Source organism: Podarcis raffonei, chromosome 11, assembly GCF_027172205.1.
Source record: "Podarcis raffonei isolate rPodRaf1 chromosome 11, rPodRaf1.pri, whole genome shotgun sequence".
NCBI classification, from domain to species: domain Eukaryota; kingdom Metazoa; phylum Chordata; class Lepidosauria; order Squamata; family Lacertidae; genus Podarcis; species Podarcis raffonei.
This window is the reverse complement of record NC_070612.1, coordinates 812,409-826,840: the sequence shown is the minus strand read 5'-3', so window position 1 is coordinate 826,840 and position 14,432 is coordinate 812,409. Positions and strand designations below refer to the sequence as shown.

Here is a 14,432-nt window from a genome sequence, read left to right as displayed (position 1 = left end):
TGGCTCTGAGCATCCCTGCAGCTTCTGCCTGATGGCCCCCAATGGCTTCTGTTCCCCCAGGCATTTTGCATGTCTCTCCTCCAAGTACATGTGCCCGGGGGTGCCAGCGGTGATGAGCACCTTGCTGGCCAACATCAATGCTTACTATGCTCACACAACAGCCTCCACCAACGTGTCTGCCTCCGACCGCTTCTCGGCTTCAAACTTTGGGGTAAGTGCCCCTGCTGTCTCCCCCCTGCCCCCCGCTTGCTTGCTTGTGGGTCCAGGTTCAAGGGGACAAGGAACATCATTCTGTAGGTTGGAAGAAATGCTGCCCCTTCTTCCTGCCAAGGCAAGTTCCTTTAGACTCACAAAGACACTTGCCCGAGTGATGCTGATGTAGAAATTGGGGCTTGGCTTTTGCTGCTCAACTCCCCTTGGGACTGAGTCCCCTAAGTCCATGGTCAGTCAGAGAAGAATGGATGGAGGCAGGATCCAGTGGAAAGCAAGGCAGATCTTTATTTTTCTATTGCCACAGAGTTCTCTCCGCTCCTTCCAAGGAGGGAGAGATCCTGAACAAAAGTGTGCAGGAACCTTTAAAGACTTTTGACATTGCCCAACCGCCTTAGCCAAAGACCACCACCAAATCGTCATACATACATCACAGAAAGAGGCAGTTTACAGCAGAAATCCTGTCTGCCAGGATGCCTGATAATGGCCGCTGGTTGCATTACCTGGGCACTCTCGCCATTCTTTTGTGAAGGTTAATACCTTAGGATTTGTAGGTGAAAAGACCATGGGAAGGCTTTCCCCATTTGCCTCCCTTCCTGCAGAGGAATATCTGAGGTCACTGGGAGAGTCAAAATGGCTTCAGGATTGCTCTCCTGTACTATTTCAGACACGTGGCTTATATATTTAGATATGTGTGCATTTATGAATATTGATTCTGTATTTGAGACCTTAGAATTCTTGATAACAATGCCAGTGGCCTGCTCTGCCTGAAACGAATCAATCGGTGTTTGCATGCAGTTCTTTGGATTTTTGATGTTGCATGCCTGATAATGTAACAATCTTGAAATTGTTTGTGTTGCCGCTCTGTGGTTTTAAAGCAGAGAACGAAACCAAGTAGTGATGTCCCAGTCCTTAAACGTGGGCAGTGAAAATGCCTTTTAATCCTTTCAAATCTCCAAGGCCTCAAGAGTTCCAAAATAACACTGATTGGATGTTTTCCCTTACTGTCAAGTAAGTGGGGCTGCTCTAAATCTTCATGGGATTCTTTTCCCCCACAGAGGGGTGATTCCTAAGGGATCCTATTTATTTCCTGACAGAGCCGCCCTCCTCAGGGCAGATTCCTCTGCCACCACGTTACTCCTCAGGCCTGGGGGCCCAATGTGGCCCTTTGGGCATCTCTTTCACACTCTGGACTCTGTGTGGGCCACGCCCCTCTCCCCCAGGCCACGCCCCTTCAAGGGCCCTGCTTCACGTGCTTCTCGGGTGCCTTTGCCCGGCTGGAATATGCCCTTGAAGTGACGGTGCCTCTCGCTTGCCTGAATGGAAGGTGGAGCAAAGTGTGTGCAGAAAAAGCATCTTAGCCTTTTGCAGCCTGCTGTCCGAATGGGTCTTCTCACTTTTGCCACTGCCATGGCCACCCTGGGAGGTTGCAGCCCTCGGACAGAAAACAGTTCTGCACCCACTGCTTCGATGGATGCAAACCTTTTCACTCTGTTTGTGTGTCCCAACAGACTGAGTGGCCCTTTTTTGGGGGGGAGGAGAGAAATGTACCCCAGAAGGGGAGCTCCCCTTTAGGCCTGGAAATAGGTAAGGACCAGTTTTTGGCCGCCCCTCTAACACATCCTCTTTTCCTCCTGCACACAGAAAGAGCGATTTGTTAAACTTCTGGACCAGCTGCACAATTCCCTCCGCATCGACCTGTCCATGTACCGGGTAAGAGCCACACAGAGAGATTGTGAATAGTTCTTGGCACTCGTGAACCCCCTCCTGAGCCTTCAAGTGCCTCGCATTCATTATGTCTGTAATCCTCACTGCTGTGCTGTAAAGCAGGCCAGCCTGATTATCCCCATGTCGGCCTGGGAGGGTGAGAGAGGCTTGTCTCGGGTTTTTGGCTGAGGCAGGGGGCTTCCTGGCTCCCACTGAGTGGAGTCCTGCTAGTCCTTTCTGCTTTTTTAAAAATAAACCTAGGGTAAGAAATGTCTGAGCAGACAAAGGCTGGGTGGGTGGGGAGTTGTCCTTCCGCTTTCCAACTCAGAAATCCTCCTGTGGGAGGAGGACACTTCAGAATTTAAAAATGGAGTGTAATAGTGACCTTTTGCAGAGTTGTCGTGCTCCCATCTAAATTAGCAAAGATTGGGAACAGGCTTTGCAGCTCTCGCCGGCTTGATAATGCCCTCTCCAAAAGACTCGGGGTGGGGAGGGGAGCCGCGCTCTTGCCTGCAGCTTCTGCACTATGAACCATGGTCAATGCGTCTGCCCAGACAAGTCCAGCATCGCTGCACCCCTGCCAGGAAAGCCCAGCCTGTAACACTCAGGATTCAGTTTGGATGGCTCTTAGTTAGGATCCCTTGACGGATGTTTCCACTGGGCTCAGCTGAATGGCATCAACTAAAGCAAGCCTCTTTGCCAATTATTTTCTCTTTACCCCCTTAAAGGTGACCTTAGGAGGACTGTGATACCTAGATTGGGTCTTTATCATGTTTTGGATAGCCTCTATTCCCATTATTATTGCTATAGCAATGCAGAGCATGGCAGGGAGTTTCTCCTCCTTGCAATCAAGTAGAGAGAGCTCCTCTGCCTTGGTATACAGCCAGTTCGGCACGTGGTGACGATGTTGAGAGTTTCAGTTTCATTTTTGCAGTTTGGGGTTCTGCATAGCAGTAAACAAAAAAGAATGTGCACCACATTGGCTAGAAACAGCACGAGGAAATGGCCTTTGGGAATGGTGTAATTATACATTGTAGAATAATACCGCTCGTTATGGTGGGGGGAATAGCTAATCCTTGGATGAGATGCCGGTTCATTCTGCTGCCAAAAATAGTAGCCTAGTGTGAGCTGCAGTGAAATGTAATTAGATCTAATTTGTAATGATAAGACTCTGTTGCATAAATGGGCTCCTAATTGATTGTCCCCAAAGTGCAGCTGACGTTCTGTCTTGGGGAGCGAAGCCCTTCCACATTAATTAAAGGTGTCTTCTGCCCTGGAAACGTCAACAAGGAGGGAGGGCAGCTCCGGCTCAGAAGCCAGCAGGGCCAGAAGCATCCAGAGAGGTTTCTTTCTTGTTGCCTTGGCTCTTGCTCACCGCCAACTTTTAAAAGGAAGCGTCCGATCTGTTTCCTGGGCGTTTATCGTTCTGAGGATGCCTTAACACAGAGTGAACCAAGCGTGTGGCCCTTGGGTGAATTGGTATCATTGTTGTGACCAGGGAAATCCTGCACTGAGGGGGAAGTCTCCCTTCCTTCCTTGTGCCCCTCCCTTCCGCCCCTCATCCCAGTCTTGTTTAGCTATAAGCAGTTTTTCCTGTCGGGTTAGACTCATGCAGGGATGTGGTCTTCTAAGCGATGTGAAGCTCCCATCAGCACCAGCCACCAAAACCAGTAGTCAGCAGTGATGGGAAGTCCCCAAAACACCTGGTTCTCCACCTTTGGAAGAGCCTCCCGTGCTGCTGCCTGTTTGGGCCACTGAGCTGGGTGTTTGTCCCTGGGTGTTTGAGCCATGCTCACCTTTTTGCCTTTTTTAGAAGGGGATTGGTTTTTCTGCCAACAGAACAACTTTCCGGCCAGCAGCCGAGACCGCTTGCAGGACTTGAAATCTACCGTGGACCTGCTGACCAGCATCACCTTTTTCAGAATGAAGGTAGGGGTCTTCCTCCCGGTGGCTGTTCCTGGCAAAGCCAAGCCCTCACTCTCTGGCAGAGACCTCCTCCTCCTCCTCCTCTCTTTCTCTGGGGAGGAGCTTGAGAAAAGCACCTCTCAGACTGTCCAGTCTATGGACTTGTCCACACTTTTGCCCTGCTCTGTCCAGGCACAGCTCTGTGCTTAAAAGCTCCAGGCATGAGGGTTTTTTCCCCTGAAGCTTTCCCTGCAAAAACTCACTCTTTAATGCTCAGTTGGAGCAAACAGCAGTTCGGGTTTTCTGCGGATTGCCATTTGCTCCAATTGAGCTTCAAAGAGTAGGTTTTTCATGGGCAAAGCTCCAGAGCAAAAAAGGGTGCTGCTCGGACATGGAGCTTTAAAATGCAGACTGTGCCTGGAAAGAGCGGAGAAATGTGAAGTGTGGAGAAGCCTTCAGCCTCCTAGTCCAAGGAGAGGTCAGCCTTTGCCTCCGAATGCAAGATCTCTCCTCCATCCTTCCAGCAAGTGGAGATTCTGCTGCAGGTCCCAACTGAGTTGTTATCGCATCTCGCTCACTGATGTGGCTATGAACTTTCCCGTGTGCTTATCTGACAGCCTTATTCATTTGCCAATTAATTAAATGCTGCTTATTTGTAAATATCCCTGGAAACAAAGTTAAATACTGGAACAAAACAATTCATTTTACAGGAACAAGAAGCCCATTATTCACAGTGAAGGCTGCTGATTGGTAATGAAATCTGCCTTTGTGCTTTTCCAGCTAACAGGGAAGCCAAGTGATGATTTCTGACACCCGTAAAGCTATTACCGCTTCGATGTGAGTGCTGGTGCAGGAAGCGGCAGGCACACCTGTTTATTTTATCTGAACAAACAGGCTTATTCTGCTCCTGGAACATCAATACCTGTGCTGTCAAGTTCTTTTTCAGGCCAGGTGTCTGAGTTTGTTTTGACTGCTGCAGAAATTCAGAATAAATGTTCTGCAATGGCGTTTTCCTCTGTTTGCAAATGTTCTGAGAAGCCGCATCTAAGGTTTTCCCTCTTCCAAAAACTCTGGTTTTTAAAGTCGCAGGGGTCCCATGCATTCTCCAGAGCAGCAGGTTTCTAACACCCTTTGTAGGCAACAAAGCCTGGGCGACCTGACTGCCAGCCTCAGAGGCGGCGCGACTTGTGGCACATGCGGCTTCTCTCTGCCTCCCACCCACTGCTGCCTTCCTTTCCAGGTCCAGGAATTGCAGAGCCCTCCTCGCGCCAGTCAGGTGGTGAAGGATTGTGTCAAAGCCTGCCTCAACTCAACGTACGAGTATATCTTCAACAACTGCCAGGATTTGTACAGCCGCGAATACCAGACAGACCCTGTGAGTCAAGGGTGACAATAGCATTTGTATTCCACTTCATCTGGAAAGCCCTCCCAGAGTGGCTTAGTAAGGGGTCAGAGTGTCTCTGCCCTTAGGCCCACGTTCCAGGCTCAGTCCATGCTTTAAAGCTCAGCGCCAGAGCACCCCCTGCCAGCCCTTTTGCCTGTCTTTTACCACTGAATCGGAGCAAATGGCAACCCACAGAAAAACCCGTTATCGTTGCTCTGATTTAGCAGTGAAACGCGGGTTTTCCCCTAGAAGGTGCTGGGGGGGGGGCACACACTTGGAGAAAGAGCTTTATAGCCCCGGCCTGTGCCTAGAAATGCAGCCCGAAAAGCAGACTGGATGAAGCTTAAGAAACACGACCCAGAAGGTGGGAGGGAGAAGGAAGCCCAGATCTCAGTCGCAGAATTCTGAAAATGAAAAATTTGGAGAGCAGCGGCACCATCTCCAGGGAGCCCTGTGGGCCCAGGCACCCACAATTTTTTTGGCTATGGGTGCCTGGCTTCCCTCGTGCTCTGGCAGAAGGCGCAGGCCCTTGCCCAGTTGCCCATCTGGTGCCTTTTGCTTTTCCTCTAGAACAAAGCTCAGGACATGCCTCCCGAGGAGCAAGGCCCCAGCATCAAGAACCTGGACTTCTGGCCCAAGCTCATCACCCTCATTGTCTCCATCGTCGAAGAGGACAAGAACTCCTATGCCCCCGTCCTCAACCAGTAAGAGCCCCTCTTGCTTTGCTGCCGGAAGCAGACTCCGTGAGCCGGCCGGATTCGCTTTGCCTGCCTGTCTTTTTTGCCTTTCTGCCTTTCTGACCTTCCTGTCTCTTTGGGGTGACACTGTTTCGATGGTGTTCCCACTCACACCCCTGCAGCGTTAGAGCTCAGATACTCTCCTGGCGAGTGGGGTGAGAGCAGCTCCTCTGGCCTTCCAGGTGCCTTTCTCTCCTCCACCCCACTCCCCTCAAGAGCTCTGTGTGGATGTTAGGTCTAAGCGGGGCTGGGGGAGGGGCAAGTGAATAACGCAACAAGGTTGTCAAGGGAGCAAGAAGGGCAGGATGTAGCCCAGGGGACTCTCACTCGACCCAGGAATTTGTGGTAATTTGGGAGACAGACCTCATTGGCCAAAGGTTGCGGGATCCTGCAGAATCCCTCTTGCCAGTGTCTTCTGAGAGCGATCCACCGTCAGGGATCTTCCCTTCCCTTTAGGTTTCCTCAGGAGCTGGCTGTTGGGAAGATCAGCGCCGAAGTCATGTGGAACCTCTTTGCTCAGGATATGAAATACGCCATGGAAGGTAGGTGGCTGGTCTTGGCATTCCTTACTGCTGCAGAGGGTTTTACAAAAGCGGTTCCTGGCCTTTGGCCCGGGTGTTTTGCAGGAGGTCCTTGCTCCCTGCTGATGAGCACCTTTGCCAGGGGCCGGCCGTGGGCTGGAGCGGCTGCTTTCAGTGCCTTTTGATTTCCAGGAGTCTCCTGTCGAGGCTCCCAACCAGCCATAAATGACATGGTGGCCTTCCCTGCCCTGCTCCAGCGAGGCTCCCATGGGCCGTGCCTTCCAGCTTCTTGCTCGGCAACTGGCCAGTCACGTTCCGCTTGGGTCGAAGCCTTGCAAAGGCCGGCTGTCCTCTAATCAAATTACTTCTCCATGATGCTGCAGCCGGAATCCCTGAGCTCTGTGCCGTGTTCTGTGAGGAGCTGCCAAAAGCTCCCGGGGGAGTTTCTCAGGCCATCCGAGGAAGCCTTGCCAGCGCTGCTCTGCCAGCTCAGCACCGCTGTCGCTTCTTGGAATGGAGCTTGGCATCCTTTGCCCATCAGGAGACTGAGGACTGGCCTTCCTCCTGCACCAGGCGAGAAGCTGCCAAGCCCTAAGAGCAGCCGCTGGCTCTGTCCTCTCTGGGCACAATCACCTTCCCATTCTCTCTCCCCCTGGACAGAGGGCGGCATCTCTCTGCCCTTAGCCCCTGAATTTGTGCAGCTAGAGGACACGAAGTCCCTGCTCCCCTTGATTCGCGCTGTGGGCTAGTACCTGAGTGGAGCAGGGCAAAGAGGGTGACCCACACTTCATGGGATGTTTCCGAGGACCTTCGTCTTGGGTCTCTGCTTCTCCTGCTCTTTGGCATCCTGGGGTGTGGGGCAGGGGAGAGGGCTGCTTGCCCCCACCTCTGCCCCAGACCTGTTGCTGATGTCCACTTTTTCTTTGCCCCTTCTCACTGAAAGGTTTGCTCTACACTTTTATATATATGGCATGCTTTTTTTAATGTATGCTTTTTAAAATTGAAGCAGTGCTTGTGGTGGGGCTGGGGCCGTCGCGATGGTCGGAGAGGCCTGTTGGTTGCTCCTCTCTGCACAGCCATCTGGGGAGACAGGAAGGGAGATCAGCCACATCCTGCACAGCCAGCTTTGGCTGGGAACAGAACCATCCTCTCCTGAGCTCCAGTGCCTGGAGGAGGCTTGCAGAGCTGGCCAGACAGGGCTGACCACTGATCCACTGCAAACTCCCCACTCCAAACTCTGTTTGCCCCTAAATGAGCCACTAGTCTCTGGGGAGCATTTAGGGGTGGCATTTCTACTCTGGTTGTTACCTTAAATGATCAGAGCATTAGAAAAATCCGGGCATCTGAGGTTAGTTTGCTCAAGGTGAGGGATCAAACCAGCAGGAAGAATACACAAGTGTGAATACATGGCATGGATCCTGGCATTAGATACTCCTCCCCACCCTGCGATATCTTGGCAACATGCATACTCATTTGAGTAATAATTATCCCAGGCCTCCAGCTCCTGTTTATGCAAAACACAATGGGGGGGAGGAGAGGGGGAAAGGGGCCAGGCGGTTAACTGCACTGAGCCATGATGAAGCCTCCTTCTGCGGGTTTGATTTTTCAACCTTTAAAGCCGTTGCTGCCTTTGCTTCCTTTTCAATGCTCTGGGTTTGAGCATGATGCATTTTGATCATGGCTAATAGGCACAGGGGATGCGATCTGTGTTTCAAGATGTCGCTTCAGGTAATTAGCATCCAATTGGTTCTGACACCTCGAAGAGCAGGAGTGAGAAACACACACACACACACTCCTGAGATTTTGTCCTCCCTCTGCTGCAGTTCTGCTGCGAAGTGGAGCTCTTCCTTAGGAGCGCAAATGTGACTCTTCCATCTCCTGTATTTTGGTGGGCTAAGCCTCTTCCCTCTGGGCTCCTAATAATGTCTGGCCTGTGTGTGCTTTTTGTCTCACCCCTTGCTCATCTCTTAAGTTCTGGATAGAATGAGCACCCTCAAGGCATCATGTGGTAAGAGCCTTCCCTTTGGTGACCCTTCTGAATGTTTCTGCTAAAGACCTTTCCTTTCCATAGTGAGAATAATAGCACATAGCCTCCCACCCCCACCCCACATTAACAGATGTAGAACATGAAGGGAGAGATCCAGAGGGTGGCAGCATAAGAACGGGGCCTTTTCTGCGATGGCTCCCCATTTATGGGGTGCTCTCCTGGTACCTATCTTTAGATGCCAGGCAAAAACATCCCTCTTCTTCCAGGCCTTTGGCTAATGAAACAATCTGTAGCCTTTTAAACTGGGGGAGGGGGGTGTATGCTTTCGGTTTGCCTTGTGCTTCTATATTGCAAACAGCCCTGTGATCCTTGGACGAAGGGCAGCGTAGAAATTTAAATAATAATCATAAAGACGTGAAGGGTCCTTCTGAGCATCTCTCTCTAGAAGAGCGATTCCTGGTGAGGATGGCAGCCAACCAGAGGCCTCTCGCCTTGCTCTGCTTCGACATGAATAGACAGAAGGATCTGCAGCCAAGTGGCAGCTTTTTGGAGTTGGGAGTCAGGGAGGGCTGTGTGAACATTGGTGGTTGGTTCACTCCTACCTTTTCTCTGTCCAAAGCCCCACCTATATTTCGCATCCGCATGGTCCTCTTCCAGGGCGGTAAGAGCCTTTTTTCTTTCTCCCTGACTTTATTCTAGTTTAGCAGGTTCCCATCCCCCTCCCAGGCTGTGCGTAGATCGCAAACCCCAAAGTGATGCTTAGTTTGCAGAGCAGACACGTCTGCCTGAGCCCCTTTCCATGGCAGGCCAGTGGCGGCAGGAAGCAGCTTGTGTCTGTCGCTCCACCCTGCAGAAAACCCCGCCTGCTGCTCCTCTGCTCTGAGTGCGCTTTCCCTCGCAGCTTCTTTTCAGGTGCCAGGTACTGTAGGGCCTTCTCCTGGCCCGCCCTCCTTCTAGAGAGCCTCACTGGGAGAGCTCCATTGCTTGGCAGTGTCCAGGCGAAGGTATCCTGGTTTTGTGTTTTCATTTCCGAGCACAATTCAAAGTGTTGGTGCTGACCTTTAAAGCCCTAAATGGCTTCAGTTCAGTATACCTGAAGGAGCGTCTCCACCCTCATCGTTCAGCCCGGACACTGAGGTCCAGCTCTGAGGGCCTTCTGGCGGTTCCCTCCCTGCGAGAAGCCAGGTTACAGGGAACCAGGCAGAGGGCCTTCTCGGTGGTGGCGCCCGCCCTGTGGAATGCCCTCCCACCAGATGTCAGAGAGAACAACAACTACCAGACTTTTAGAAGACAGCTGAAGGCAGTCCTGTTTAGGGAAGCTTTTAATGTTTAATAGACTATTGTATTTTAATATTCTGTTGAAAGCCGCCCAGAGTGGCTGGGGAAACCCAGCCAGATGGGCAGGGTATAAATTATTATTATTATTATTATTATTATTATTATTATTATTATTATTATCATCATCATCATCATCATCAGATGTCCCTGGGAGGAAAAGCCTGTCGGCCATTGCAGCCCTTCCTCTCTGTAGGGTCAAGTGTGAAAATCTTGGCCGTTGCCAACGTATTGGCTTTTAGACGTCACTGTCCAAAACTTCAGCACTGCGGTCTTAGAATCATAGAATCGTGGAGTTGAAAGATGCCCCAAGGCTCATGTAGTCCAACCCCCTGCAGTGTGGGAATCTCAGCTCGGTCATAGATGAGAGATGGCCATCTAGGCTCTTTGAAGGAGAGTCCACTGCCTCTCGTGGGAGTCTCCCTTGGATGGCTCTGACGGCCAGAAGGTTTTCCCTGATGTTTAGCAGGGACCTCTTAAGTTCAGGGTATCATCTGAAAGCGCAGAAATCTTGAGAAGGAGGTCCGGCCCCTTCTTGAAGGAGGAGGCACAGGATACAAATATACACGGTGCCTTCATGTTATGCCATTGGCTCTGTTTTCCCTGGATATTATCAAGTGGGGATCAGTGGCATTTACCAGCAATTTTTAAGAATTTAGGCAGCCCAAGGTTAGAAAAGTTTCTGCCAGGATAGTTGGCATTTTTTGCGTTGAGACAAGTGTCATGGAAACATTCTGGAAGCGAAGGTGCCAAAAGCTGAAGGCTCTGCGTTGGCTTTGACGTCTCATCTCTCCTGGCCCTTTTCTCTCTGCGTCCTGAAGTCTTAAGATGGGCTGGGAGAGCCAGACAGCAAGAGGCCTGAGCCCAGGAAAAACCTGCAGGGAGCCTCGAAGGGCCATCACACATGCAGAGGAGATGAAAAGCCTGAGTGTTTCCTGTTCTCTTCAGAGGTCTTGTGGTCCTGAGCAGTAAGGGTGAAAATGGTGTCCTGAGCCTAAGGTGTGGGGAGGAATGCAAAGGTCTTCTTCAGCTGCTGGGAATTCCCTCAAGGGGTCTTGGGAACGCCCTCCATGTGTGGGGTGCTCCTTCTGATGTGTGGCACTGCTTGGTGTTGGTAGAACAGGAAAAGGGGGGCAGGGGATTTATTCCAATTACCTAAACCTGAATAATTTAAAATGAAACTGAGGCTAGTGATGGAATTTACCCTATTCTTCCGTCTATAAGACACCCCCATGTATAAGATTCCCCCTATTTTGGGGAACTCCGACTTAAGAAAATGGAGGGAGAGCTATAGGTGTATAAGATGCCCCCAAATTTTGGAAATTATTTTTTAGGCGGAAAACCTAGTCTTATACACAGAAAAATATGGTACATTGGTCCTACAATTATTCTGTAGCAGAAGAACTCTTGCTTTCAGGAAGGCGGCTTCCTCTTACCAAATGTCTGGGGATCTCCTCGCGCCTTCCGGCTTAAATGGGTATCCAGGTGACCTCCTTTCTTTCTCTTTCTCTCCCCCAATAAGTCTTAATTACTGGCCTCCTTGAGTGCTAATAAAACCCTCCTGCTGTCTGAAGTGGGACGCAGAATTGCTCTGCGCTTGCTTTCAGTAAATCCCCTTTCCCCTGGGGGCTTTCGGGATCTTAGACCGGCCTTGCCATGCCTGGCAAACGACCTGCCCTTGGGGATTCCAGGACATTGACGCTTCCCTGGCCGCTTCTGCTGAAGAGAAGGAGGGGGCGCCCTGGCCGGGGTCATCGGCTGCAGAGGATGGTGGCACATCCTGCTGCCCCTCTTTGCCCAGAGAATGCGCAGCTCTGCTCCTGGGAGGGAAGGGGGACTGTTTCTTGCAAGCAGTGGCTTCAGCCACACAGTTAGGACCTCCAGATCCTCAGGTGGCTTGAAAGAGTTAGCTGGTTAGATCTGTCCGTGCCTCGGATGTGCCTCCTGGGCTTGGCCTGCGCTTGGATGGGAGACAGGCCAGGAGCCCCCCATGCTGCTGTCCTGAGCTCATGCGGAAGATTGGGGGAGGTCCGTTTCACCTTGGGGAAGAGCCCAGCAGCCACTGGCCCTCAGCGAGGAGAGAGCAGAAGCTCCCTGGGCCTTGTGGCTGCAGCGTGTGGGTCACTTCTTGGCAAAAGGTGCCGCTCAACTTGGAGAGCACCCAGCTGTCTGCCAGAGAAGGGGGTGGACAGGAGGGACTTTGGAAAAAGAGAAGAGGAGACATCTGTGCACAAGGTCTCATGCTTGAGACGACTGACCTGGGGCAAGATGGAGGCATCATGCGCCCCAATGGCCTTGTGGGAAGTGTCTCTCTCGTTACCTGGGCAGGCAAGCAGTGCAACCTCTCTTCAACTTTTAGATTTGCATCCTTCTTTCCCTCCACGATGGAACTCGAGGCAAAGTCATGGGGTTCCCCGCTGGTCTCCCATCCAGTGCCAGGCCAGACCCAGAGCTGCCCAGCTTCAGCAAGGCGGCTGCTTTGTGCCCTTTCGAACTGGACCTGGCGACCTCTGTGAAGCAGGCAAATGCTTCTCCCGGCTGGTTCGGGAAGCTGCATGTGCTGGATTCTGAAGCTCGTTTTAGAGAGGCTGGAGGGGCCTGGAAATCCAGGAGGCCAAACCCAGTGCCCCCCCCTTCCTTCCTTCTGGTTTGCCCAAGGACTGGGCTGGCTTGGGTGAGACGGGGGGCAGAGGGCGCCCCAGAAGACTCTCCAGCATGGGGGGCTGCTTTTGTTTCTAGGGATTTGCTTTGTGCTTCCTCCTCTAGGAGATGTGTGCAGCATCTTAGCAGGAGGACCAGCCCTAAGAAGCTGTTCTCCTCTCATTGCCATGGCAACCAGAAACTCTTCCCGTCTATTTTTGAAGTGCTGTGTGGAAAATCAGCTCCGGGCCCCAACCGAATGAACTGCCATGCCCTGCGATCGTTAGCAGGATCCCAGGTTGCGGGGATTTCGTGGGTTTTGGACATGCACCGTGTGGCAGGGCGTTCTGCCCTGCGGATGTGCGGAGGCTCCTGTTTTTGTGGCAGGTTGCTGGGAAAGGAGCCGATTGAATTACTCACCTGACAGCATTCTCGTTCCTTCTCCCTCCCTCCCTCTCTGCTCGTCTCTCTCCACCTTCCTCACAGAACACGAGAAGCACCGGCTGTGCAAAAGCGCCGACTACATGAACTTGCACTTCAAAGTGAAGTGGCTGTACAACGAGTATGTCTGCAGCCTGCCAGCCTTTGCCGGGAAAATACCTGAGTACCCTGCGTAAGTACCTGGCTGACCCCGGGACCTCCGGCTCCCTTGCAAGGCACACACCCCTCGCCACCCCTGCGCCACTGCCTCCCCCCTTCAGAAAGCGGAGGCGCCTTAAGTTCTCCGGAGGATTTGGCTGTGTGACTCACAGTGCCCTTTCCCGACGGCCTCCTGCCTCCTTCCTCTTAGGGGTACGTGGAGCAGGATGCTGCCTCCCCAGGTTAAAATGCTCACTGGTGCAAGGGAGGCCCTTCTGAGGCGTGGGGGTACCTCCTGGTAAGGCCGGTCTCTGCCACTTACTCTTTCGGTTGTCCAGCGAGACACACATTTCTGTTGGCGTTTGTTCACCGCCACCACCCATTCAGGAAGAAACTTTAGAGGGCTCGGCCCAGCATCACAGAAGAAGTTCCAAAGGCTGGCCGTCTGAGCTGGGAGGAGAAGCCAGAGCTATCTGTCCTTGCTTGGTCTCTCTCCTGGAGGCTGAGGGGGCAGCTCTGGCACCAGATGTTGCCTCTGGCCCCACAGAGGAAGAGCTGACGTAGAGTAATGGAATCATAGAATTGGGAGGGACCCAAGGGTCATCTAGTCCAACCCCTGCAATGCAGGAATCTCAGCTAAAGAATCCCTACCCAATGGCCATCCAAGCTCTGCTTTAAAACCTCCAAGGAAGGAGGGAGTCTTCCACTGTCGAGCAGCTCTTACTGTCAGAAAGGTCTTCCTGATGCTTAGTCAGAATCTCCTTTCTTGTAACTTGAAGCCATGGGTTTGAGTCCTGCCCTCCAGGGCAGGAGAAAACAAGCATCCTCCACCCTCCATGTGGCAGCCCAAGAGATATTTGAAGACAGCTATCATAGCTCCTCTCAGTCTCCTCTTTTCCAGGCTAAGCATACCCAGCTCCTTCAACCGTTCCTCATCAGGCTTGGTTGCCAGACCCTTGATCATCTTGGTTGCCCTCCTCTGCACACCTCCCAGCTTATCAACATCCTCCTTAAATTGTGGTGCCCAGAACTGAGCGCAGTATTCCCGCTGGGGTCTGACCAAGGCAGAATAGATTGACTTGCAGCTCTGTTCTGCCCCTTTCTCTCTTAGGTCTCCAGTTTCACCCACAAAGGCCCTTGCCAGCCCCTCCCACTTTCCTCCAAGGGCTCATCCAGACTTCCTTTTGCACCGCTCAAAAAGGTTCCCCAGCCCTTCTTATAAAAGGCCAGATCAGACCCTTGGTCCATCTAGCTTAGTGGTATTGACCCTGACTGGCAGCAGCTGCCCAGGCTTTCTGGCTGGAGTCCATCCCAGCCGTGCCTGTAGCTCCAGCGCCAGGAGCCCGGGCCCTTGTTCATGCAGCACTGAGCTGCAGCCCTTCATGTTTGCAAAGGGGGAGAGACCTGCCCCCCGGCGCTAGCAGTGT

General features: G+C 52.2%; 2 protein-coding genes across 9 annotated transcripts in view; one reads left to right on the top strand and one right to left on the bottom strand.

The window, feature by feature from the left end:
• STOML2 (stomatin like 2) overlaps positions 1–14,432 on the bottom strand; it is a 253,111-nt gene that overhangs the window by 183,188 nt on the left and 55,491 nt on the right. The gene's annotated exons all lie outside the window — the stretch shown is intronic.
• Positions 1–14,432, top strand: part of UNC13B (unc-13 homolog B) — a 154,442-nt gene that overhangs the window by 114,674 nt on the left and 25,336 nt on the right. For all 8 annotated transcript variants that reach the window (XM_053408508.1, XM_053408507.1, XM_053408506.1 and 5 more), the window contains 7 exons: positions 61–211; positions 1,855–1,923; positions 3,757–3,846; positions 5,063–5,197; positions 5,777–5,910; positions 6,400–6,485; positions 12,913–13,039. In XM_053408508.1, the coding sequence (XP_053264483.1) occupies positions 61–211; positions 1,855–1,923; positions 3,757–3,846; positions 5,063–5,197; positions 5,777–5,910; positions 6,400–6,485; positions 12,913–13,039 (792 nt within the window). The remainder of the gene's footprint in view (positions 1–60; positions 212–1,854; positions 1,924–3,756; positions 3,847–5,062; positions 5,198–5,776; positions 5,911–6,399; positions 6,486–12,912; positions 13,040–14,432) is intronic.